Raw genomic sequence first — 25813 nt, 5'->3', positions numbered from 1 at the left:
CGAGGACCAGGGGAGGAGCGCGGGGAGAAGCAGGAGGAGAAGCACGACAGGACTGTGTGTGACCACTGCTGGATGGCGCAGGATGGGACTTGTACTGGTCCCTCAGCAGAAGTTAGGTGATGGGAGCACATGTTACTGTGGCTGTGGTCGCAGGATGGGAAGCATCTGAGACGAAGGGGGACCAGTGAGGAGACTACTTCCAGGAGCACAGGCGGCCAGGACCACCGAGCGCACGCTGACAGCCACGCGCCAGGCTCGCAGGTGGCGGGGACCACGCAGCGCACGCGGACGTCAGGCGCGGGGAGCTCTGGTGGCTGGGACCACCGAGTGGCGGCCGGCGGCGGCTAGAGAGGCCCAAAAGTCCCTCGCGCAGCCGCAGCCGCAGCCCCGCTCCGCCCCGCCCCGGGGGCGCTACTTTCGGAACTGTTGGGGTGCGGCGAGCCGGCTCCCCTGGTCCGGTTGGGGTTGCCGAGGAGCCGCCTCCTCCCGCGAGGGGACCCCGGGGAGGCAGCGCCCGCCTCCGGGTAGGTGCCGCAGCCTCGCAGTGTGTGCAATCGGGACTCCGGGTCACACACACACACACACGCACGCACGCACACACACCCGCCGCGAAGACGGGGGCCAGGTCGCGCTCCATTCGAAGACAAGGTCAGTGCCCGGGTCCTAAGTCTCTGTGCGGTCAGGCCGCCTGGTTCGATTCATCCCCCTGCCACGTATTGGCTTTGTGGTTTTTGGCCGGTCCCTTGACCTCTCTGTGTCTCACCTGACTGCTTTGTAAACCGGAAAAAATGATATCACCTAAGTCGTGGGGTTTTTGTGAGGCTTCAGCGAGTTAAGATGCGTAACACGCACCAGGCACAGAGTAAGAACGATTCAAAGATTTGCTGTTATCATTGCTATTGTTACTTCTCATTATGACGGCCTGTTCTCTTTCATGAGTGATCTTGGCTTTTCTTACGTTTAAGTTTTAGGGCCATCTGTCAGTTTTCTTCGTGATGAACGATTTCTCTATTTTAGAAAGGAAAAAATACTCTCAAGAAGAGCCTGTCCCTAAGCAAAGACCCAAGCTGGTATGTGTTGTGTGTTGTGATGCTGAGACTCCCCCAAGGCTTTAAAATTTGGGAGTGCCCCTTCCTCGAGGCGCCTGGATTCACTAGGAGCAGGAATGGTTTAACAGTGAAGGTTTCGGACCCCAGTGTTAGAGGTCACGGGTCCTGTCCCCGAGCTGCAGATCTTCGAGTTTGCAAGCCTCCAGGAGAGCCCTACGTGCTAGCCTGATGTATTTGTCTGTAACTTAGTGTTTCTACTTGTAGGTTTCCTTGTTACTATTAGTTTGGGAAACTGAGTTCATACCAACACCTGTAACTCCAGTCCTAATAACAGGACTTACACCAGATTTTTTTTCCATATTTGTAACTCTCTTCTATGATAATGAGAAATTCTGCTCTCCTTATCTTCAAGATATTTACTTATTTGATCACACTTCCTGTTTATAGCAGGTCCCCCAATCCAGTGCCTTCTCACTCTGTTCATTTGGGCTTAGACCCCAAATACCACCGGTGGTGAAACCTGGATGGGGAATGTGAGATTGATGGTAGTGATGAATCAGTGCTAGTCTTCCTGTCACACGTGCCTCCCCCCAGCTCTGGGGACGCCCTCCTCACACCACGTGGGCTCCCAGGTGGCTGGCCGAGGCCCTCTCACCTCGTGTGACCCCACCTAAATGCTTCTAGACTGTATTGGTCAGGAAGGGAAAAAGGAAGGTAGGATGTTAATTTTTAAATGGGGGGTGGGGGAATGTCTAACCTAGGTCAATGTAGAGAACACTACCATGAACCCCAGTATGCCCATCACTGAGCTTTAACAACTACTATCTATGTCCATTTTCTTTTTTCTTTTTTCAGTTTATTTTGACAGAGTGTGAGCAGGGGAGGGGCAGAAAGGGAGAGAGAGAATCCCAACCAGGCTCTGCACCATCAGTGCACAGCCCGACAGGGAGCTCAAACTTAAACAAACCGTGAGATCTTGACGTGAGCCAAGAACAAGAGTCGGAAGCTTAACCAATTGAACCACCCAAGAGCCCCTGTTTTGGCCATTTTCTTTCATACCTCTATCCCCTCCTTCCTCTCTCTCTCTTTTCCTTGCCGCCCCCGCCCCCCATCCTTCCTTCCCTTGTTTCCCTCTTTCTTTCAGTACTTTAAGGAAAATTCCAGCGATCATCTCTGTTCACCCATAAATACAACTACAGTACTTCAATGTTAATTTCTAACAAATAGAATTTTTAATGTAATCATAGCATTATCACACTCAACAAAATTGCCGGTAATTCCTTAATATTGTATTCAAATTTTCCTGATTGTTTGAAATATGTATTTTAAGATTTTATTTTTATTTTTTTATTGTTACTTTTGAGAGACAGAGCATGAGCAGGGGAGGGGAAGAGAGAGGGAGGCACAGAATCTGAAGCAGGCTCCAGGCTCTGAGCTGTCAGCACAGAGCCCAACTCGGGGCTGGAACTCATGAACTGTGAGATCATGACCTGAGCCGAAGCTGGATGCTCAACTGACTGAGCCACCCAGGCGTCCCTAAGATTTTATTTATTTTTTTTAAAAAAAAATTTTTTTTTTCAACGTTTTTTATTTATTTTTGGGACAGAGAGAGACAGAGCATGAACGGGGGAGGGGCAGAGAGAGAGGGAGACACAGAATCGGAAACAGGCTCCAGGCTCCGAGCCATCAGCCCAGAGCCTGACGCGGGGCCCGAACTCACGGACCGCGAGATCGTGACCCGGCCGAAGTCGGACGCTTAACCGACTGCGCCACCCAGGCGCCCCTAAGATTTTATTTTTAAGTAATCTCTACACCTAACGTGGGGCTCAAACTCACGACCCCAGGGTCAAGAGTTGCATGCTCTTCTGACTGAGCCAGCCAGGCACTCCTGAAACGACCTTTTTACAGCTGGTTTTATTTTTTTCCCCTATAGGGTCCAAATACAATTTACCATTTGGATTTGGCTGACTTGTCTATTCAGTCCTTTTTAATCTATGACATTTTTCTTTCCCTCCTCCTCTCTTTTTTTTTTTTTTTTTGATGTTTATTTGTTTTGAGAGAGCGAGCAGGGGAGGGGCAGAGAGAAGAGAGAGAATTCCAAGCAGGCCCCGCACTGTCAGTGCAGAGCCTGATAGGGCTCTCCCTTCCACTCTTCCCTTCTCCCTTTCCTGGATCAGTGGACTCATGGGGGGGGGGGGGTGGCAGGAAAGGTGGGGGAAGAGTTTTCTTACCTGTCTGTGCTAAAATTGGAGGGGACGAATCTATAATCCCATCCTCTTCCATTGACTCCAATAAATGCTTCTGTGTATCAGCGTTCTTAAGTGCTTTACAGAGATCACATGTGTAACTGCACGAAGTAGACCCTTTTGTGATCTCCCTTTTAGAGACAGGGAGACTGAGGCGCCGAGAAGTTAATAGGCAACATGTCCAGCGTCACTCAGCAAACAAGTGGCAGAGGTGGGATGTGACCCTCATGCCCGTGTTCTAACCACGAGGAGTGGTAGTTTACGCAGCCTGGTGCCGGCACTAGTTATGGTTAATGCCTGCTGTCCTGTGAGGTGGCTCTCCTGTGACCCTCCTGACATCTGACACTCCCCAGTGTCAGAGCAGTGGTCACCCCTCCCTTGGCTCCTCCTTGGGACCGTCTGCAGGGGACACAGACCCCCAGCCTGTATGCACACCCTTCTGCTGCCGGTGTCCAACCAGGGGACACCTGGGTCCCTACAGTGCCTGCCTCTATTCCCTGGGGGCGGCTTTGCCCTGACTCACCTGCCAGGGGAGTCCCTCCTCTGGTCCCAAGGTACCCCCAAACTGAGACTAAGCACATCCTGTGAACGCAGGGTTTCTAAACTATGGCCCTTTAGCTCCCAAGGTAAAATTCGGCAATGTCTGGAGACATTCTTTCGATGGTCATAACTGGGAGTGGACGGAGCTACTGGCATTTAGTGGGCAGAGGAGGGGGGGGGGGTGCTGAACATCCTGCTCTACCGAGAAGCACCCCCAGCCTCCCAGACACACCGTTAATCCCACCAAAATGTCAGTGGTGTCCAAGTGCAGAATCCATGGCTTACAGAAATAACTAATTACCTAGTGCTTTTTTTTTTAAAGTAGGCTCCTCACCCAACTTGGGGCTTGAACTCACAACCCCAAGGTCAAAAGTCAAATGGTGCACTGACTGAGCCAAGCAGGCACCCTTCGTCTCTAATGCTTTTGCATTCATTCATCGGTTCACTTACTACGTGTCAGGACCTAGGAATACAAACATGGGTAAGCTAAAGACAGAGCTGTTGGCAGGAGGCTCGCAGTCCATCAGGTTTGGCAGAATTTTAAATAGAGAACAAAGGTGCACAAGGACTGTTGTTTTTCATACGAATTTGAGTACTCCGGTGTGCTTTCCATAAGCTCTCTTGTTTGGTTTTCCTGAGGAAGGTAGGAAGTGTCAGGGGAGGAGACCTCATTCTGCCTAAGAGGGTGGAAAAGGTGCTAGGCAGGGGGCATTTCAGCTTCAGAGCTGGCGTGGCTGGCCTGCAGAGATGTGACATCCTGGAAACAAATACGTTAAGCTGCCAGGGCAGCAGCTGGCCTCCTACAGATTTGGGCAAACTTTGTGCCCACTGAAAAGCCGATACCTCCGTTGACTGGACACCATCTGAGGGCCTTGGACGGTGAGCCCTACCTGAGCCCCCCTGGCTCCTTGGCTGGGTGCATTTAGCAGTTCTCAGCCTGCAGGACCAGAGTTTATTTACCAATTCATGGGGACAGAGGATGAGTAGTGGGTGTGAGAAGAAACAAGTGCTTTACTTGGGTAAGAATGCCAGCGGAAAGGGGCACCTGGGTGGCTCAGTTGGTTAAGTGTCCGACTTTGGCTTAGGTCATGATCTCACTGTTCATGAGTTGGAGCCCCATATCGGGCTCTATGCTGACAGCTCAGAGCCTGGAGCCTGCTTGGGATTCTCTCTCTCCCTCTCTCTCAAGAATAAACAAACATTAAAAAAAAAAAAAAAAAAAAAAAGGAATGGCAGAAGAGGGACTTGATTAAGTATGTATTTTAGAAGAGGTCCCTTGGGGGGAAGGTGGGGAGGAAGAGAAGCATTGAAAGCAGAAAAGGCTAGAGACACTGCTGAGGACCTGGGCCAGGACAAGGGCAAGAGCAGACAAGAAGGGACAGCTCTGGAGACATCCCAAGGGTAGAATAGATGAGGGAAAACCTGGCAGGTGGTGCTGCTGTTTCTAGAGAATGCCAGACTGGGGAAGGAGCAGAGTAGGGGGAAGAAAACCAGCATGGTCTGAATTGGGTTTATTTGTAGGATTTCCAGCCAGAACTGCCTGGGAGGAAGTTCAGAATAGGGATTAGGAGTCTTTAGCCTAGAAGTGAGAGTTAAAATCTTGCAGGCGGTTGAAGACAGTCCTGGGGAAGAATGTGGAGAAAGGAAAGGGTGAAGAACAGAATGGAGAAAGGCCAGTGAACTATATGCTATTAGCTGACATGTACGTGCTATTTACCACCAGCCAGGCAGTGTCATAAGAACTGTATGCACATACTTAATGCTCCCAATATCCCTGGTACGGTGGGGGAGGTGAGGCAGAGATGTGGACTAATTTGCCACGGCCACTCAGTAAGGAAGCAGTGGAGCCAAGATCATGAGCCTGGCTGTCTGGCGGGAGAGTTCACCTGACCAGGCTGTAAATGGGGGCTGGAAAGAAACGGGAAGGAGACAAGCAGGAGTGGGGCCCGGGATCGGGGACAAGACTGTTTCCGGAAGTGGACAGCAGCATGAGCTTCTTGAGAAGCAGCCACGGAAAAGGCCAGCTGGGGGCGCACCTCTGGCGCAGGAGCTCTCAGTGGTCACCGCTGGTGGCTTGCTGCTGACGGCGTGCCGAAGGCCAGCGGGAGTCTGGATGTTTCCTTTCAAGAAGTTCAGCTTGAAGGGGAGGAGGAGTGGCAGGGTGAGGATTGCTAAGGACGAGGTGCAGCCACTCTGCAGCACACGGTGCGGGTTTCCGCTGCTTTGACGTTTCTCACAGACACTAAAGGTCTCCAGCCCAAGGCTGGGAGGGGCCTAGGGAAGCCCTACTTTCAGCTGAATTTGGGTCAGTTTTATGCCTGTTGTTTGGGCGAGACTCACCTCAGAGAGAACTGGGAGCCTCACTGGCAGGTGTCCAGGGCTTAAATCCAGTCCTACTGCTTTTGATTCAGGGCCTGCCTTTTCCTAATCTCTTCCCCCAAATGTGCGGCCTTGATGGCAGAAAAGGAGCTGGTATTCACTTTCCGCTGCTGCGTGACAATCTACACAATCTGTCTGCTTAAAATGACCAGATGTTCCCCATCCCGTAGGTCAGAAGCCAGGCAGGCTCAGCAGACTCCTCATCTTACAGTCTTCCAAGGCCAAATTCAGGGTGCTGGTAGGGCGGTTCTGGGGTGGGATCTGCTTACAAGCTCGTGGAAGTTGCTGGAATTCAGTTCCTTGTGCTCAGTCCAGGCATGAGAGCTATGAGCTACATCATCATATTCAAATCCTGGGACCTGGGCAGGACTCCTTGGGGTCTTAGAACTAGGCCACCCACAGAGCAGGCTGCAAATGGGATGATCTGAGCAGTCACTGTTTCTTTCCTGACTAGTCTTGAGATGGGGGGTGGGGGGTTTCAGGCCCAACCCCTAGGATCCCTAGGAGCCTGTTGTGGGATTATGGTTTCAGGTGCTGCAGAGGATGGAGCTAGAAGAAATCGCAGCTGCCCCCTGGCAATGTCTGGGCCCCCGGGCCTGAGCGGAGGGGGCTGCCAGCACTGTCGCTGGTTAATAGTGATTTTCCACCGGTAGGATCCTCCTGCAGGAGCACGGCGGCCCACTAGAGCCAGATCCAGGATGGCTGGAGAATCGGCGGAGAGCACAGCCTGGGACGCCAAGTCCGCAGGGAACCACATGGGGCCTCTGGTGGTGAAGCCGGAAGCGGGAGAGGCCTCTGCCCTTGTGCAGGACGCCAGCCCCCATCGGGGTCCTGAAGACTCGCGCCGGCGCTTCCGGGGCTTCCGCTACCCTGAGGCCGAGGGGCCCCGCGAGGCGCTGCGCCGGCTCCGCGAGCTGTGCCGCCAGTGGCTGAGCCCGGATATACACAGCAAGGAGCAGATCCTGGAGCTGCTGGTGCTGGAGCAGTTCCTGACCATCCTGCCCGCCGAGCTCCAGGCCTGGGTGCGGGGACAGCACCCGGAGAGCGGGGACGAGGTGGTGGTGCTCCTGGAGCACTTGCAGAGACAGCTGGAGGCGCCGACACCGCAGGTAGAGGCCCCAGCCCGGTTTCTAACCCAGGTCTCGGGGCCGAGGGCGGGGCGTGCCGTCAACATCGGAACTTCCCCGTCTCTCTCTCTCTCTCTCTCTCTCTCTCTCTCCTGCCACTCGGGTGGAGTCCCTGGGCCCCTCCTCGTAACAGAATTTTTAGATACATGAAGGAGCACAGAAGAACTCGATTATGTTGAAATACACCCAGCAAAGCATTAAACAAATGAGTGACAACGTTATGCGTGCGTTTTTAAAAAATGTTGCACTAATCAGTAAGACCTGGGCACAGGCCCAATAGCCCGGGTGCAGTTTCAAAGTCGTTAGAAGCATGAGTGACTTTGACACTGTTCGTTGTGCTGTACTGTGGTGTGAAAACATCTGCAATTTTTCTTTTTAAAAAATTTTAAGTGTTTATTTTTGAGAGAGACAGAGCATGAGCGGGGAAGGGGCAGAGAGAGAGAGAGGGAGACACAGAATCCAAAGCAGCCTCCATCCAGGCTCTAAGGTGTCAGAACAGAGCCCGATGCGGGGCTCGAACTGAGCCACCCAGGCGCCCCAAAACATCTGCAATTTCTATCGGTGGCGAAGTGCCGTGGCTTATGCCACATGATTGCTGCTTCAATTTATAATAGAAGGGAAGGCCACGTTCCCTTAGAGGCTGGTAACAATAAAACTATTCCTTTCCTATCCCAAGTTCATGGACCACATGGGAGGAGTCCAAGGACCCCAGGCTAGAGAACACCCCTGGTGGAAAACAGGTTGATCTCCCCGCCTCTTCTTGCTTTGCCAGTCTGTTCTAAGGTGGTGTCGTCTGTGCACCAGTTAATGTTCCTTCAGGGGACTGCAGCCAGAGCCTCCTAACCACTGACCAGGAGGTACGGGTCTGCACTGGGGCCCACTGCCCGCGAGCCCTTCACAGTGAAGGCGTTTCAAGTCTCTTAGCTTCAGCCTCCTCAGTCATTACAGAAGATGTGGGGAGTTCTGAGCTGCACGTGAGAAAGTAACTTGACAAGTGCAATTTGCCCATAAATGCACGGAAGCCACCTTTTAGTGGGGATAGACCGTGTGTCCTGCGTTAGGTGATTTCACGTTCTGTGATCTTTCTTGGTTCTCAAAACCAATAACAAAACCCTATAAACGAGAAATTATTACCCTCACTTGTCAGATAAGATAGGAGTATTTTGAGAGCCAGCACCGGTTCCCAAAAGTCTTTGTAAAAGCACGACGTATACAACGCGGGAGCACCTGGTAATGGCAAAGAGCACGGGCTCTGGGGTCCCTCTGCCCGAGTGCCCATCCTAGCACCGCCACTTATTAGCTGGGTGACCTTGGGAAAACTGCTTACACTGTGGGTGCCTTCGCTTCCTCATCGGTGAAATGATCACGGTAACGGTACCCACCTCAAGGTTGTTGTCTGTGTTACCTGAGTTAATGTTTCTCGTGGCCCTGGAAACTGTGAGGCACATGGGAAGTGCTCCAGAAATGTCTGACAAATAATGAAAACGAATGAATAACCTCTAGGTCCCAGGTGGTGACCAGGGCCAAGAGCTTGTCTGTTGCGAGATGGCAGCACTGACACCTTCCCGCGGATCACGGAGTGCCCAGTTCCAGCCGGTGAGGGCTCTGCTCAAGCATGAATCTCTGGGATCACGGGCCTTACCAGGCACAGGTGAGTGTTCTCTTCTGGGCGCGTGAACCTGCAGACTTCGTCCAGCTTCACTGAGATCATCTGATAGGGCGCTGACCGCGACTTTATTTGGCCATCACTGACGGACTCCACTTTGAGACTGAAAGGGAAATTTGAAACGGTGTTTGGAAAGAATCGGTTCCCCATTCATGTAACACGTAATTCTGCCTCCTACATGGTAGCCAGTGTGGTTGGTGCTGAGGACCGGCCGCTGGTGAGACGGAGTCCTTCCTGGTGGCACTGGGGTTTACATTCTAGTGGGGAAGGCAGCACATACACACAACAGTACAGCTTCCAGTAGTGGTAAGTGCCAAGAAGAAAACGAACAGACTCTGTAAAGCCCGTCGGAATATCCCACAGACTACAGGACTACTGCGGATTAGAGTATAAATGTCTAAACCCTGGGTCTCTTATGAAAATAGCAGGATTTACTCCACAGGACTGGCTGTATGTCCTGCGGTGTCTTCTCACGTGCCCTGAACGTGTCCCAAGACACACAGCACTGAGACGCCGGCCAACACGCAGTCCTGACTTCCAACACAGGCTCTAGCTAAACCAGCTGTTTTGTGCTCCATGTAAAGTTTGCCTCCTCCAGGGAGACCTCGGGTTCTTCTGGACGCTGAGCAAGTTCTGTACAAGCAGATGCCCATTTCTGCCTTCTGGTTCCAGCTTTATTTTACCTCTAGTTCTTCCAAACCAAAGCAGAAAGCCCTTAATGACCCCTAAAGGCATTTTAACTGAAATCTTACTTTTCTCCCCTTCGCAAGCAAAACCCAGGGTATCTTCAGATGAAAAGCTTGTTTTATGTGGTTTAAACTCACCATCCCTTCCTAGGATCCTGCCGTTTTTGCATAGATTTTGTGTGTCGGCAGAGCACAGCACAGGTCTCTAGGCCCCGGGACTGGAGCGGGTAGGGATCGGGCCTTTGGGAAGACACACTCTGTACGAAGTTCCAGGCCCAGTGTTTGAGCTTGGATTCCGCAGGCCAGGGAGGGAGGCTGAGTGCCAGGGACGTCTCATCCAGAGCTTCTTTCCTTCCTAGTTCTCCAGGGTCCTGGGCTTGCCCCGGGAGGGCGCTGCAGAGGAGACGCAGTGGTGGCGGCCAGGCTGCCCCCAGAGCCCCAGGTGAGCCGGAGCCCCTCCCTGCCCCTCGCTGCCGTGGTGCATCCTGGGAGGGTCGCCCCGTCCCCGTCTACATCCTCCAGCCAAATGCCAGATGGGATGTCAACTTTCTCGTGTATGCTAGTGTCGTCTGTCGCTGTCTGACTTCCTGGTGCCTAGTTGGGAGCCTCGTCCTATTTCATGACTAGCTTGGGTGCCGTTTGCCAGGCCCCTACTCCGTGTCCTTGGCCAGCCCCTTCTTCAGTGGGATCTTCTTCATCAGTAACGGTGATTCTGCAAAAGCAAACTGAAGCTTTTGTTGTGACGGTGCTTTTGTTCCGAAGATTTTCTTTTGCTTTCCTGCCCTGTTACCGGGGGGTAACCACGTGGTCCCTTAGCTTGCCGGGACGGATACGGCATGCCCACGTGTGTCAACTAGTCACACGATCGCAACAGTCTGTACTTAAACTGGATTGAACTTCTTACCCGGTCCTCCACGCCCTGGAGGCTCTGTGGTGTCCATTGGCTTCCCTGACTTTCCTCACTTCAGACCCACGTTTCACTGTATCTGAATAACTGTTAATACAAATGAGCCACCATCACTAGCGGGGGTCAGTTCCGGTCCTTGCAGTGGCGTGGCCTCCGTTTTCCAAATCTCTTTACCTTCTGCCCTGGTGTCCGGCTCATTTGTGTGGAGACGCGGGCGCCCGGGGTATTTGTGTAGAGACGCAGGCGACTGGCGTATTGGTGTGGAGACCCCTGTCCTCACGTGCTGTCACTCTACTTCCGCAGTGGTTTTGTTGATGAAGCCGTCACTTGAGACCGGGAGAAGTAGCGTTAGGTGCCGCGCTGGCTTGGTCTGCGGAGCCTTCGGGGACCGTCCCCTCACCGCCTGAGCCCCTCTGCGCAGCACCCGGCTCCGGGAGGGACTCTGGGTAAGAGGAACTAGGAGGCCCGTGTGCCGTTTCAGGGCTTGCTGAAAACGGAAGACGTGGCCCTGGCTTTCTCCTCTGGCTGGGCGCAGCTGGATTCCTCTCGGGGGAGCTTCCACGGAGACGAAGGGCGGGAGAACCCCGGCGGCCTGACCTCCCCGGGTAAGACTGACGGGGGCTGGTTCGTGGTAGGCCTTCGTGGCTTCCTTTGTCGGTTGGAACCTACTGGGCCGTAAGACGCTGTCTGAATTCTGTCTGCGTTCAGAGCCACCGTTTCTGAACCCAGCTACTAACCACGTGCGTGACCCGATCTTTAACCCTCCCGGCCCGGCTCCCTTCCCTTTCCTGCCGCGTCCTGGCCGGGTTAAGTGGGACACGGCAGGTCGAGCCCCGAGCACAGGCCTGGCTCATAGTAGGGCTGTCACCGTTGGTCCCCTCTCTGTTGCTAGTTCCGACACGGGACGAGAGCTGGGGTGTCCTCTGGAAATGGGCCGTGGGACTGTAGGGCGAGCGCGAGAAGTGAGCTAGAGATCGGGGTGCAGGACACACGGGACAGCCTGGCCCGTCTGAGCTCGTGCAGCTCGACCATGGTGCAGCAGGAGCTCTGGCTCAGACCTGTCAGCACCGAAGCCCGTCGTGTTGGGGCCCCTGCCTTCGTCTGGGATAAGAGCCAAGAGGACCGTCCCTGACCGACGATCGCTTTCTACGTGCCTGCTCTCCTTGTGTCGCACGGAACACTTCCAGGTCCTCACGCGTGCCTGCTTACCGCTGCCATCTGCCCAGCCCTCCTCGAGTCCAGCCCCAGTGCAGGGCCCTGCCTTCGTCCTCAGGACTTAGAGCCTCTGCGAGTGTCCCCAGCACGGTCCTTCCCACCCTCCTCCACCCCCATCACCCTGCTTCCAGTGACCCCAGGCCCGTTCTCCCCTTCGTCCCCATCCTCGTTCTTGTACAGAAACCCCCATCCCCGCGTATGTGGAACCGTAGTCACAGCTTTCCTGCGTGGCAGGGCATCCCTGACCACGTGTGGCCACTTGTTATTTCAGGTGGTGAGACAGAGGCCGAGATCCGGGCCCTGCCTGTGGACGAGGTCCGGCCAGTACAAGAGTCCGGGGGAATGCCGCGCCCCCCGCGTGAAGACACTGCCCAGATTCCTGAAGGCACCGAAGCTGGCGAACAGGAGGGCAGGTTCCCGAGAAAGCAGAAAACTGCCACGGGAAGTAGGAGGCACTACTGTCACGAATGTGGAAAGAGTTTTGCTCAGAGTTCAGGCCTGACCAAACACAGGAGAATCCACACCGGGGAGAAACCCTATGAGTGTGAAGACTGTGGCAAGACCTTCATCGGGAGCTCTGCCCTCGTCATCCATCAGAGAGTCCACACCGGGGAGAAGCCCTACGAGTGTGAGGAGTGTGGCAAGGTGTTCAGTCACAGCTCAAACCTCATCAAACACCAGAGAACCCACACCGGGGAGAAGCCCTACGAGTGTGAGGAGTGTGGGAAAACCTTCAGCCAGAGTTGCAGCCTCCTTGAACATCACAAAATCCACACAGGGGAGAAGCCGTACCAGTGCAACACGTGTGGCAAAGCTTTCAGGCGGAATTCACATCTCCTCAGACACCAGAGGATCCACGGCGATAAAAACGTGCAGGATCGTGAATGTGCAGAGACCCGGGAGGGTCGGGGGAGGGTGGAAAGCCGGTGGGAAAGCGTTGAGGCTCCCGCGTCTTACACATGTGACGAGTGTGACAGGAGTTTCACTCGGAGTAGAAGCCTTCTCGAACATCAGAAAATCCACACCGGTGAGAAACCCTATCAGTGTGACACATGTGGGAAAGGCTTCACCCGAACTTCATACCTTGTTCAACACCGGAGGAGCCATGTTGGAAAGAAAGTTCTATCACAGTGAGCCACGTCGTACGTGCCAGAGTCGTTCATTCCTCACAGAACGGGGCTGAGGCTTCACTGACCGCTACATGCCATCTTGGGTTAGAAGGCCGAGTCTGGAGGGATGCATGGTCTTCTACATTCTAGAAGGTGGCTGGGAAACAGCTTGTTTGGTAGGAGGCTCTGGGAGAGCTGCCTGGAAGAGGTAGGACATGAAATGATTGTTCTCACCTACTGGACTGAAATGGGCCTCCAGACTGGCTAACCACCTCCAGCCAGCACTTGATGACGTCTCCTGGCGAGATGGCTCTGATGTGGGGGCTGCTGCTGTGACTGTTCGTTTTACATATAACGGATCCTCCACAGTCAGATTTGTGACATCTTATGCCTCCCAGTGTGCCTTAAACACAGGTGCTAATAAACACTAAATGTAACACTGAAATGACCTTCGTAGATCTGCATCACAATACCACCTAGATTTGTGAGGAACTTCTCATGAAACCTGGTGGAGCTTGTGTCTAATTCGGAGGCTCTAGACTCCGAGTTAATCTAGTGCATTTTTTGCCAATCAGAGGATTGGCAGAGTGGGGTGCGTGTGGGGTTACTGTGATAGAAGGAATCCAATTTCTTGACCAGACTAGGAATTTTCACGTGAATACCTCAAACAGGCTCTTCATCATTAAATCACTGTGAATGTGTGCCACTCTTGGGATTCCATTCGTTAATATCGCTACTCTTTGCAGAGAAAATAGTCCTATGCGGACTGTATGAAAATTAATGAAATCAAAATAAAATGATAAATTCTCTAATGCTCAGCATCTTTATTCTCACCTTTTCGTTCTCTTGGGCCCAGTGCTCTCTAAAGCTACAGACACTATCCTGCCCATAGCCCACTCCACCGAAAAGGATAGTAGACCGAGTCACGACCTACGCCTCCTAAGTTCAAACTTCCTTTAGGTCAGTAGATTCATACCAAATATTTAAAGCAAGTATTACTTAGGCTTCAAAATTCCATTATTAATGTGGGACCGTCTTGGTCTTAAATATTAATTTCCACGTCACCAATGTGGTACCATCTCCTTAATTATTCACGATGAGAATTTTAGCCATGAAGTTAATTCATGAGGCTACCTACTTTCCTTAATATTTAAAAAAAAAATTTTTTTTTTTTTAAATTTTAGAAAGAGAGAGTGTGAGCAGGGGAGAGGGACATAGCAGGCACCATGCTCAGCACGTAGTCCAACACGGGGCTTGATCCCACGACCCTGGGATCATGACCTGAGCCGAAATCAAGTCAGACACTCAACTAAGCCACCCAGGCACCCCTATCACTTTTCTGAAGCACACTTATAGACTCTCCTTTTTTCCCCTCATGATAGTCAAATTTTGTTGAGAAAAAATTTTGCAAGTCAGCATTACAGTGACCCTTGAACAACAGTGGTTTGAACTGCACAGGTCCACGTATTTGCAGATTTTTTTCGATAAATACAGTACTGTCAGTATATTTTCCTTACTATTAGTAACATTTTCTCTATTTACTTTAATGTAAGAAAATAGTATATAATTATATATAGCAAAAAATACATGTTAATTGACTTTATTGTTGTCTTCTGGGCAACAAGCTATTAGTAATTAAGTTTTGGGGGAGTCAAAAGTTATGTGCAGATTTTCAACTGGGCAGGGATTGCTTTCCCAAGCCCCATATTGTTCAAGCGTCAACTGTAGTATTTTTATTTATTTATTTGTTTGTTTATTTATTTATTTATTTATTTTTGACAGAGAGAGACCGTTTGAGCAGGGGAGGGGCAGAAAGAGAAGGAGACACAGAATCTGAAGCAGGGTCCAGGCTCTGAGCTGCCAGCACAGTGCCCAACAAGGAGCTCGAACTCACAAACTGTGAGATCATGACCTAAGCCACAGTTGGATGCCCAACCGACTGAGCCACCCAGGTGCTCTTACTTTTCAGTTACTTTAAATCCGTGAGAGGTACAGCATCACACAGGTTTTGTGGCCCGTGGCCTTAGGAGGAAGGCTGCTTTGGAATTTGTCACGACCCATGCCACTGTTTCCCTAAGCACAAGTTACTTTTGCCCAGATTACCCTGGTTTTATTCGGTTTGCCACCAGGAATCACTGTGGTGTTCTTTGCTTTGCACACATAAGCACATCTCTTGCCTAGACAGAATTCAGTTCTGAAGCATAAACACCTTCAATTTTAAGAAGAGCTGTGTGCTCCCTCTGGTTCCAGAGACCCCACTTATAGCCAGCAAAAATGGCTTTGGACCACAGCCTTCCAGACATATTTGTCGTTTCAGGAGTCCTGAATCCACAGGCTCCAAGATGGTGGAAAGAGTCACAGAACAACACTTTTACATTTTGGTGAAGAACAAATTATTAACTGTTCCTTTAATCACCATGCTTTTGATACCAATTCTAAGAATCTTTGCCTAAATCTAGGTCCTGATTATTTCCTATGCTTTCTTCTAAAAGCTTTATAGGTTTTGGTCTTATATTTTCATCCATGATTCATTTTGAGCTGATTTTTGTATAGGGTGTGAGATTTAGGCTGTTTTTGTTCTGTTTGACCTATGGACATGCATTTGTGCCAGCACCATTTTCTGAAAAGGCTATCCTTTCTCCCCTGAATTGCTTCTGCACCTTTGCAAAGAATCAGTTGGGCATTTCTGTGTGGACCTGTGGTCCACAGCACTGAACTCTGTTTGCACCACTGTGGATGGTAAGCTTACATCAGGCTCATTGACTCCTCCTACTTTATTCTTTTTCATATTTTAGTTTTTCCCAGATCCCTTGGCTTTCCATATAAATTTTAGAAGAAGCTTATCTGTATCTACGAAAACTCTTTCCTAAGATTTGATAGGATCTGTATCAAACCTGATTTATTGTCGGTGTAGGGAGAACAGATCCCTACTGTGTTGTGTCTTTTAATCCGTGAACACAGTGTGTCTCCATTCATTCAGATCTTCTTTGCTTTCTTCTATCAGGATTTGGGGAACCCAGTTCCGAACTGAAGCCCACCAATGAACTTGGAATCAGATTCTTTCCAGGGGCCTACCAGGAAGAACCCAACTGGCTGACACCTTGATTCTGGCCCTTGTGAAACCTGGAGTAGAGAAACCAGCTGGGTTAACTGGGACTTCTGAGATAATTTGGGTTGTTTTAAACCACCGAGTTTGTGGTAATCTGTTAAGATGGCAGTAGAAAATGAATAAAGATAATATAAGTGTCACCTGGGAACTTATTAAAAATTAAGATCCAGACCTACAGATACCGAATCTACATTTAACAGGATCCCAGGTGATTTGCTTATACTCACTTTTGAAAATCACTGGTAAAACTTTGCCTGCTGTAGAAGTGAAACAAAGAAACTGAAAAAGAACCCAGGCTTGAATGTTCAAAGAAAGAAATTTTAATGACCAGAAAAGAAAAAGAACACCTTATAAGGAACGTGGGCCAAAGACTCTGGGTTCAGAGAGTCTTATTTTCCCCGTACCAGTCAGGGTTCAACCAGAGAACAGAGGATATCTGTCTAGCTACCTAATTACCATCTGTGTATCTGTCAACAGGCTTATGCCTTTGGGGGGCTGGCTAAACAGCCTTCATGAGGCTCCAAAGCCCACAAGCAGGTAGTCAGGAAGGGAAGATCACAAGCCAGCAAATACCTGTGTCTGTTCGTTTGACATTTGTGACAAAGGTATCCTGTGGAAAGTGAGCCTGTGTGGAGCTGAACACACAGGGCTGGGTCAGGAGTCAACCAGAAGGAAGATCCAGGTACCTGAGACCAACCGGGTGAGCCAGCGGCTTAGCAACAGCACCTGTGTGCCACCTAGTGGCTGCGGCCTCCTGCCTGCCCGGTAACTCTCAAGGGACCATCTTTGCAGCCCATCCTAATCGCAACATACTCGAAAGAGGATTCTGGGGAGTGTAGTTTAGCTTGGCCAAGCTGACGCAACATAAGCCATCAAAATCCACCCCTGCAACGTGGTACCAATACCCATTTCCTTAACCATACTTAGTCGCCTAATAAAGACAGATACAAAAGTGCACTTCCGTCTAAACCATACTGGAACCCTCATAGAACCATCACCACTCTGTCCTCAAGAAACAATACAAAGTCCCTCTCCCTCTCCTTACCCCTCCCCTACTTTTTTTTTTTTTTTTGTCTTTGATGTTCATTCATCTCCTACCTGATTCACTCCTTTTGAAACCCCATAACCCAAATACTGAAGTATAAACTTAACTTTATATCGACATGTTACCAGCAACAGGTGTTAAATGATAAGGAGAGACAACAAAAAATCTGGTTGATACACATAAACATTCATAGCAAAACAAGAAACAGTCATAACTACCACTGTGCTTTTTTTTTGCAGCTAGTCACATGGTCTTCACTGTTATTTGTAACAACCTTCTTTCACTATCCATTCCATGTTCCCATTGCCCCAGCAATCACCTCAGCTGCTTGTGGTTCTCTGCCTCGTGGAGTGACCCAAGCCTTCATTCCCAAAGAGACTGAGGCCCGTGCTGGGTTGTCAGTCATCCACTGACGTTAACCACAGGTGGTATAGCACTGAAATATGCCCAGAAACTCCTGGATTCCTCCTTATTCCTCATTGTCTAGTACCAACCCACTTTCCCCTTGGGGTGATAAGTCACCCCAGCCAGTCTAGTGACACTTTGTTGATTCAGGGGCATTGTGGAGCCCAAAGCCTCAGTCTCAACTTCCAGTCAATGGAATCCTTGTGGTGCCAGGTGGTGTCGTCTAGGTGAGCATTCCTCCCTAGACCAGCAGAAACTAAGGCCAGTATCAGAAATAAAAATTTTGCTAGTGCATTTCTGGTAGGGGTAGAGTGAGTGAAGTATCTTCTATTTCTACCCCTTGATTTCTGGACTTTTTGACCCTCCCTATGGGAGAAATAGAATCATATATTAGATGTTGATTTAGAGCATATATCGCATCCTGGAAAACAATACCAATTCTGCAAAGCATGTCCACTTAGCTGAGCCATAATTGAGGCTTTAAAATGCCACTTTACTGTTTTATCAAGCCACGTGCTTCAGGATGATGAGGACTATGGTAAGACCAGGGAGATCCATGAACACAGTCCCAGTGTCCACTTCACTTGCTATGAAATGGGTTCCCAGGTCAGAAATGATGCTGTGTGGGGCACCTGGGTGGCTCAGTCGGTAAGCATCTGGCTTCAGCTCAGGTCATGATCTCATGGTTCATGAGTTCGAGCTCCACATCGGGCTCTGTGCTGAAAGCTCAGAGCCTGGAGCCTGCTTCCAGTTCTGTGTCTCCCTCTCTCTCTGCTCCTCCCCCACTCACACTCTGTCTCTCTCTCAAAAATAAACAAACATTAAAAAAAATTTAAAAAGAAAAAAAAAGAAAAGTGACACGGTGTGGAATACCATGATGGTGGATAAGACATTCTGTAAGTGCACAGAAGGCAGCTTCGGCAGAAGCACTGCAGGCCAGGAAGGCAAATCCATATCCAGAGTAAGTGTCTATTCCAGTGTGAACAAAACACTTCCCTTTCATGGTGGAAGCAGTTGAGTGTACTTAAGTAGCTGGCTGATGACACCGAGAAATGATGCATCCTGAGAGTTTAGTGTCGGTTTCTGTTGTTGACACACAGATTACTCAGCAGCGGCTCTAACAAGGCTGGCCTTGGTGAGTGGAAGTGAGCCCATGCGTAAACTCAATCCCTGCATCCATGGCCACTTTGTTCAGGACCCCACTAAGCAACGACAGGAGTATCTACGGAAAGAGGCTGACAACTATGACACAGGTCACCCTACCCACCCAATTATTAAAATCCTCTGCTGAGGTCACCCTTTGGTGAAACACTTAATGGTACATGTGTAACTTCATGTTCTTGCTCATTTGGAGAGGTCTATTCAGTTTTCCCCAGACCTCCTTCTAATGGTTCCTTGAACATTTCAGCCAAACCAAGAACCACAACCCAAAATTGTTAGACTCCTACTTCTGGCCATCTCTCTCCTAAACAAAATAAACAACCAGGGGCACTGCTTGAAGTTAGGTCTCCTGGGGGACTTCCTTTTATCACTGTTCTAGACTGTCCATCCCGGAGTAGGCCTATAGGGCTGCAATGGTCTGCTTTTGTAGATGTCATGCAGATTCATCCGTAAACCAGGCCCGAGTTGTTTTCTTACTCCTTCAACTGGTCATAGAGAACTCCTCATGAGGCTATAGGTTCAGGCAAATAGAGAAGTAATGCAACAAGAGTAAAGGTCTTGAGTACTTGGGTCACTTCCTCATGCAACTTACATTTGTCCGCAAGACTGCTCAAGCCTGACCATATGTATACAACTTCCATTTAATAATGAAGCTGCTGTGCGTGCCCAATTTTAAGGCTTGGTATATCGGATAACATCCAATTCATGATGAACAGATCAGGTTACATGACAACTTAGTGGTCTGTGGCCAAACATTTATTCTCTAGTAAGGTCCACTAGCAAGCCAATAGCTGTTTCTCAGAAAGAGAATAATTATTTGAAAAGAATGGCATGGCTTTGCTCCAAAACCCTAAGAGTCTGTTCTGTGATTAACCTATAGGAATCTGCCAATGTCCTTTTTTTTTTTTGAAAGTTTTTATTTAAATTCCAGTTGGTTAACACAGTGTAATATTAGTTTTAGGTGTACAATATTATGATTCAACATTTCCATACAACACCCAGTGCTCACCACAACAAAGTGCCCTCCTTAATCCCCATCACCCATTTAGCCCATCCCCCCCCACCCAGCTCCCCTCTGGTGACCATCAGTTTGTTTTCTACAGTTGAGTCTATTTCTTGGTTTGCCTCTCTTTTCCCTCTTTGCTCGTTTGTTTTGTTTCTTAAATTCCACATGAGTGAAATCATATATTTGTCTTTCTCTAACTTATTTCACTTAGTATAATCCTATCTCCATTCATCATTGCAAATGGCAAGACTTCATTCTTTTTTATGGTTGAGTAACATATATATATATGTATATGTATGTGTGTATATATATATATACGTATATATATATATATACACACACACACACACACACACACACACACATACACATACACATTACATCTTTATCCATTCTTCAGTCGATGGACACTTGGGCTATTTCCAAAATTTGGCTACTGTATATAATGCTGCTATAAACATCAGGGTGCATGTATCCCTTTGAATTAGCATTTTTATATTCTCTGGATAAACACCTTCCAGCAAATTGCTGCATGGTACAGGTAGTTCTATTTTTAACTTTTTGAGGAACCTCCATACTGTTTTTCAGAGTGGCTGCACCAGTTTGCATTCCCACCAGCAGTGCAAAAGGGTTCCCTTTTCTCCACATTGTCGCCAACATCTGTTGTTTCTTGTGTTGTTGACTTTAGCCATTCTGACAGATGTGAGGTGATAGCTCACTGTAGTTTTGATTTTCATTTCCCTGACGGTAAGGGACGATGAACATCTTTTCATGTGTCTGTTGGCCATCTGTATGTCTTCTTTGGATAAATGTCTATTCATGTCTCCCCACCCCACTTTTTCTTTAAAGTAGGCTCCATGCCCAGTGTGAAGCCCAAGGCAGGTCTTGAACTCATGACTCTGAAATCAAGACCTGAGCTGAGATCAAGAGTTAGACACTTAACCAACTGAGCCACCCAGGCACCTTTTTTTTTTTTCCTACTCATGTCTTCTGCCCATTTTTTAAACTGGCTTATTTATTTTTTGGGTGTTGGGTTTTAAAAGTTCTCTATGTATTTTGGATACTAACCCTTTATCAGATATGTCATTTGCAAATATATTACCCCATTCCATAGGTTCCCTTTTAGTTTCATTGACTGTTTGCTTTGCCGTGCAGAAGCTTTTTCTTTTAAGTGTCCATAGTTTATTTTTGCTTTTGTTTCCCTTGCCTCAGGAAACATATCTAGAAAGAAGTTGCTACAGCTTATGTTAAAGAGGTTACTGCCTGTGTTCTCTTCTAGGATTCTGATGGTTTCCTGTCTCACATTTTAGGTCTTTAATCCATTTTTTTAATTAAAAAAATTTTTTTTTAATTTATTTTTGAGAGAGAGAGAGAGAGAGAGAGAGAGAGAGAACAAGTGAGGGAGCAGAAGAAAGAGGGAGACACCAAACCCAAAGCAGGCTCCAGGCTCTGAACTGTCAGCACAGAGCCTGACATGTGGCTCAAACTCACGAACCATGAGATCATGACCTGAGACGAAGTTGGACACTCAACCGAGCCATCCAGGAGCCCCAGGTCTTTAATCCATTTTGAATTTATTTTTGTGTATGATGTAAGAAAGTGGTCTGGTTTCATTCTTTTGCATGTTGCTGTCCAGTGTTCCCAGCACTATTTGTTGAATAGACTTTTTCCCATTGGATAGTCTTTCCTGCTTTGTTAAAGATTAATTGACCATATAGTTGTGGCTTCATTTCTAGATTTTCTATTCTGTTCTATTGGTCTATGTGTCTATTTTTGTGCCAGTACCATACTGTTTTGATTACTATAGCTTTGTTTATATAACTTGAAGTCCAGAATTGTGATGCCTCCAGCTTTTTTTTTTTTCAAGTTTGTTATGGCTTTTCAGCATCCTTTGTGATTCCATACAAATTTTAGAACTATTTATTCTAGCTCTGTGGAAAATGCTGTTAGTGTTCTGACAGAGATTGCACTGGGATATGCCAGTGTTTTTAAGAAACATCTCTATCTAACACTGGATACGCTCTATTATGTGGGAGGAATTTCTAGTTCCTAAAAGAGCACTTAAAGGGGCTGTAATCCGGGGCACCTGAGTGGCTCAGTCGGTTAAGTGGCCGAATTCGGCTCAGGGCATGATCTTGCGGTTTGGGGAGTTTGAGCCCCATGTTGGATTCTGCACTGACAGCTCAGAGCCTGCTTGGGATTCTGTCTCCCTCCCTTTCTGCCCCTCCCCGGCTCATGTGCGCGCTCTCTCTCTCTCTCAAAAATGAATAAATAAACTTTAAAAAGAGGGGGGAGGGCGTAATCCAACCTACTTAAAAGGGGAATCTGGAAAGTTTGGGTTATTTTAGAGAGTAGGGAGCCAAAGATGGATTTAACTTAAATGGCCTTTCGATAAGCATGTAAAGAAATGGTCATTGGTAAAGGCTGGGTGCTACTAGACATGTAACGGGGAGGAAAGTAGGTGAAGAGACAAGTACTAGTATTTAGTGACTATCCTCTGTATGCCAGGTACTGTGCTGGGCTTACATTTATGATGCTTATATTGATGCTCGAATTCCTACAAGTGACCAATTTAGGTATTCTAATCTGTTTACAAATGAGGAAACTGAAGTTCAGAATAGTTCAGTGACATATCCAAGAAAAAAGGAAGAAACGAAAGCTTTTTTACTTAAACATAGGTCTCTAACTCCAAAATTCATATGCCTTTCACTACTTTGGCCAATTAACTGAAAGGAAGAAAGTAGCCGTAGATTGCAGGGAGGACTATCATTTAGGAAAACTAGATGGAGGAGGGAATAAAGGGGGAAAGGGGGTGAAAAAGGCAGATAGTTACTAAATGAGCAAGATGGCTGCCCTTCAAGGAGTAAAAGCAGGGCAAGTTAAAAGGTGTCATTGTGAGTGCTGGCCTCCTATACCTACATAGGCATGCATTTTGAGGGAAACAATTAAAAAAAATTTTTTTTAACATGTATTCATTTTTGAAAGGCAGAGAGAGACAGAGCGTGAATGGGGGAGGGGCAGAGAGAGAGGGAAACACAGAAACAGAAGCAGGCTCCAGGCTCTGAGCTGTCAGCACAGAGCCCGACACAGGGTTTGAACTCACGGACCTCAAGATCATGACCTGAGCCGAAGTCGGCCGCTTAACCGACTGAGCCACCCAGGCGCCCTGGAAATAGAATTTTTAGAAAATAGTTACACATGCAAAGTTTTGTCACCGTAAAACTGAAAGGCAACAAATGAATCTAAAAAGAAAATCCACAAAGGGTGCTCCATATGAGATAGATATGCATGGACAGTCAGACTTAGACACACCAAATAAACAAGACTACAAGGGGCACCAACAAGGATTATGTCTTCTGCCCCAAAAGCCATCTTCTAGGGGAGGTTTTACCCATACAGAGTTAGAAAGTAAAACACGTTGCTACCCAGGCCCCCAAATATATACATTTTTGGAGATGTAAATTTTAAGTGATATTAATGACTGATTCTTCGGCTAAATTATGCTTCCTTATTTGAATATGTACAATTTAGTTGGTACATATATCTTTTAAACCCTCAAGTTATTCAGTGGATGCCTCAGAGTGACTGGATTTCTGTTAACAGAAAAGGTTATGTCCTAGCAATAATCCTGTATAATTGTTTTGTACCTTCCCCAAAAGATGTGTTAAGTGATTAAGGACTCTAAGTATGTTGAATTCCATCTTTTGCTAGTAACACTAAAAATGTGAAGAACGTGAAAATGGAGTAGCTAAAATGTCAGAAAACAGAAAATTGTTAATCCCATTTGTCTCATTCCAAGTCCAATAGCAAATATCCCAGATCTGATATCCAAGTAAGTCCCAACGACTCCTACAAAACCCGAAACAACCAACCAGCAAAAATTCCCAGCAAACAAAAACTACCTAAGAGTGAAGCATGTGAGCTAAAGCATTCTCAACGAGATCACAAACACTCCATTTTCCTTTTCATTTCACATTTTAATTTCTACCTGCATTATTTCCAGGGAACAGAGTGCTGTGTTTTTTAGCTCTGTATTCCCTGAAAAATCCAATGTAACCTCAAGTCATTTGGCCACTGATGTCTGTGATGCTGAAACTGGATGCTGGGTAAAAATCAGTGTAATAAAACAACCCAGAGTGCCTACTGGTGAGAGGCAAAAATGATTACAGTAGCACTTTCTGTCACTGCTAGCCATGTGGTTCTTTGCTATTTATGTTATACATACATACATACATACATACATACATACAATTAGCTCTCCTTGTTTCCCTGTTGCCCTAAAAGCCTCTCTCTGCTAAGAATCTCTACCTCCAGCGTCCAGCTCAGTGCCCTACTCAGAAGCATTTACTGACACAGCTTAACTAATCACAGAAAATCTGTTTCCTTTCTTGGTCATAAGGTTCTGGCAAGAACCTCATTCATTCATTCATTCATTCATTCATTCATTCGATAAACACTGAGTTCCTACTACGTCCCAGGCCTGTTTTAGGCGCCCCAGATGCTGCCTGAACGAAATAATAACAGTCGACACGTACAGTTGTTAACTCCCGCCAGGCACGGTTCTGGGCAATTTACATTTCTTACTCACGAGTTAAAAACAGACACGAATCTCTGCCGTCGGGGGCTCAGACCCATGTCGGGGTGGGAGTGAGTTGGCTGTGAGGCAATAAGCAACAGACGAAAACGAAGAGCGGGTTCTAGAGGACACGAAGCAGTAGGAGCTGTATGAAGAGCAGCAGGGATGCACGTAGGACAGGCCTCCCTGAGATGACCCCTGAGTCCCGCAGGCCACGGAGCGGGGCCCGGACCCTCCACCCGTGGCCGAAGCCTCCCAAAGGCCATGCCGCGGCTCCCCAGCCACCACGCGCGGTCCCGCCCCGGGCCGACTTCAGCGCGGGGCCGCCGGGGAGGGGCCAGGAGGGAAGGACGATGGAGGCCTCCCCGGGCCCGACCCCCAACTCCGCGTCCTCCCGGGGCTCCCAGCCCTACCTGCAGAAGACGGCAACCGAGAACAACTGCCGCAACGCGCCCCCGGCCACCGCGGGAGCCGCCGCGCTTTGCGTCTGCCGGATGCGCTTCCGGGCCGCTCTAGGATGGCACGAAGGTCCCTAACTCGATGGTTGTCTTGAGGACGTTGTAGAGAGCGGCCGGCTGGGCCTAGCGGGCCACGGGGTGCGGTTCTCCAGGCTCAACTTCCCTTTCCCTGCCGAAGCTGGCGCTCTGCACCCCTTCCTCCCGCGGACTGTGGGGGCTCAACTCCGTCTGTAAGGTTCAGACGCTTTCCTTATAGGGTTGTTTGCCCACTTGGCCAGTCTTGTTCTATATGGTCCTTTAGCAAGTAAGTGCTTTGTGAGTACTTGCTAGATAAAAATAGCGCCTTACCCCTACCGGCCTGCTACTTATCTGTCCTGCCTTTGATCAGGGACCAGCCAATGAACATGCAAGATCCAAAAGAAGTGCCTTGCTCGTAGGAAATATGAGTGGGCAGCCCCGTTGATTCTTCTTCCTCCTCCTGGTTCTTTCTCCTTTCTCCCCTCTTCTTTCTGTTAATATACCCTGCTGAGAAAACAAACTTACCACAGAAAAACTTTGTAGGGTATTAAATTCAATACTGGTGGGGACATGAGTCAAAGGATGACGATTTCAGCGTTTCATTTCCTGGTTGAGAGAATACAGCCTAAGGAATCAGGTAGTACATTTAAAAAGCTAGTCTTGGGGTGTCTGGGTGGCTCAATCAGTTAAGCATCTGACTTTGGCTTAGGTCATGATCTCAGGCTAGTGAGTTCCAGCCCCACGTTGGGCTCTCTGCTATCTTCGCAGAGTCAGCTTTGAATCCTCTGTGTTCCTGTCTCTCTGCCCCTCTCCCCTGCTCTCTCTCGCAAAAATAAAATAAACATTAAAAAAAAAAAAAAAAAAAAAAGCAAGCAAGCTCAGAAACGTTCCAGAATTTAAACCAAGAAAACATGTGTTTCCTACTTCCATTTCTTGCCAGTTTTCTTCTTTTCAACAAATCTCTCAACTTCAGCACTATTTACATTTTGGGCTGAATAATTTTGTTGTGAGGGGCTGTCCTGTGCATTGTACGATCGGCAGTATCCCTGACCTCCACCCACTAGATTCCAGTATCTCCTTCCTCTCCCCTCCCAACCACTAACTCACCTCC

The 25813-nt window shown here is 48.6% G+C and overlaps 2 protein-coding genes and 1 pseudogene across 3 annotated transcripts in view; 1 reads left to right on the top strand and 2 right to left on the bottom strand.

Moving 5' to 3' along the window:
* ZSCAN12 (zinc finger and SCAN domain containing 12) overlaps positions 1 to 25813 on the bottom strand; it is a 57599-nt gene that overhangs the window by 9878 nt on the left and 21908 nt on the right. The gene's annotated exons all lie outside the window — the stretch shown is intronic.
* Positions 387 to 12949, top strand: LOC125939305 (zinc finger protein with KRAB and SCAN domains 4-like). 2 transcript variants are annotated; one of them, XM_049654721.1, is made up of 6 exons: positions 387 to 524; positions 6868 to 7323; positions 8845 to 8992; positions 10053 to 10135; positions 11082 to 11205; positions 12087 to 12949. In XM_049654721.1, exons 2-6 carry the CDS (start codon positions 6913 to 6915, stop codon positions 12947 to 12949), a joined length of 1629 nt encoding a protein of 542 aa, XP_049510678.1. In that variant the 5' UTR covers positions 387 to 524; positions 6868 to 6912. The 2 variants fall into 2 exon arrangements, with proteins under 2 accessions (XP_049510678.1, XP_049510677.1); XM_049654720.1 differs by having other exon boundaries at positions 387 to 648.
* Positions 14235 to 15243, bottom strand: LOC125939396 (60S ribosomal protein L35a-like; annotated as a pseudogene).

This window comes from Panthera uncia, assembly GCF_023721935.1.
Source record: "Panthera uncia isolate 11264 chromosome B2 unlocalized genomic scaffold, Puncia_PCG_1.0 HiC_scaffold_25, whole genome shotgun sequence".
In the NCBI taxonomy this organism is placed as follows: domain Eukaryota; kingdom Metazoa; phylum Chordata; class Mammalia; order Carnivora; family Felidae; genus Panthera; species Panthera uncia.
The sequence above is the reverse complement of the archived record's forward strand: the minus strand, read 5'-3'. Positions and strand labels throughout refer to the sequence as shown.

Coding starts and splice junctions, on each gene's coding strand:
- LOC125939305 (XM_049654721.1), top strand. CDS start 6,913: ATGGCTGGAGAATCGGCGGAGAGCACAGCCTGGGACGCCAAGTCCGCA. Junction 8,993..10,052: donor ACGGGCCTTACCAGGCACAG/GTGAGTGTTCTC, acceptor TTTCCTTCCTAG/TTCTCCAGGGTCCTGGGCTT. Junction 11,206..12,086: donor CGGCGGCCTGACCTCCCCGG/GTAAGACTGACG, acceptor TTGTTATTTCAG/GTGGTGAGACAGAGGCCGAG.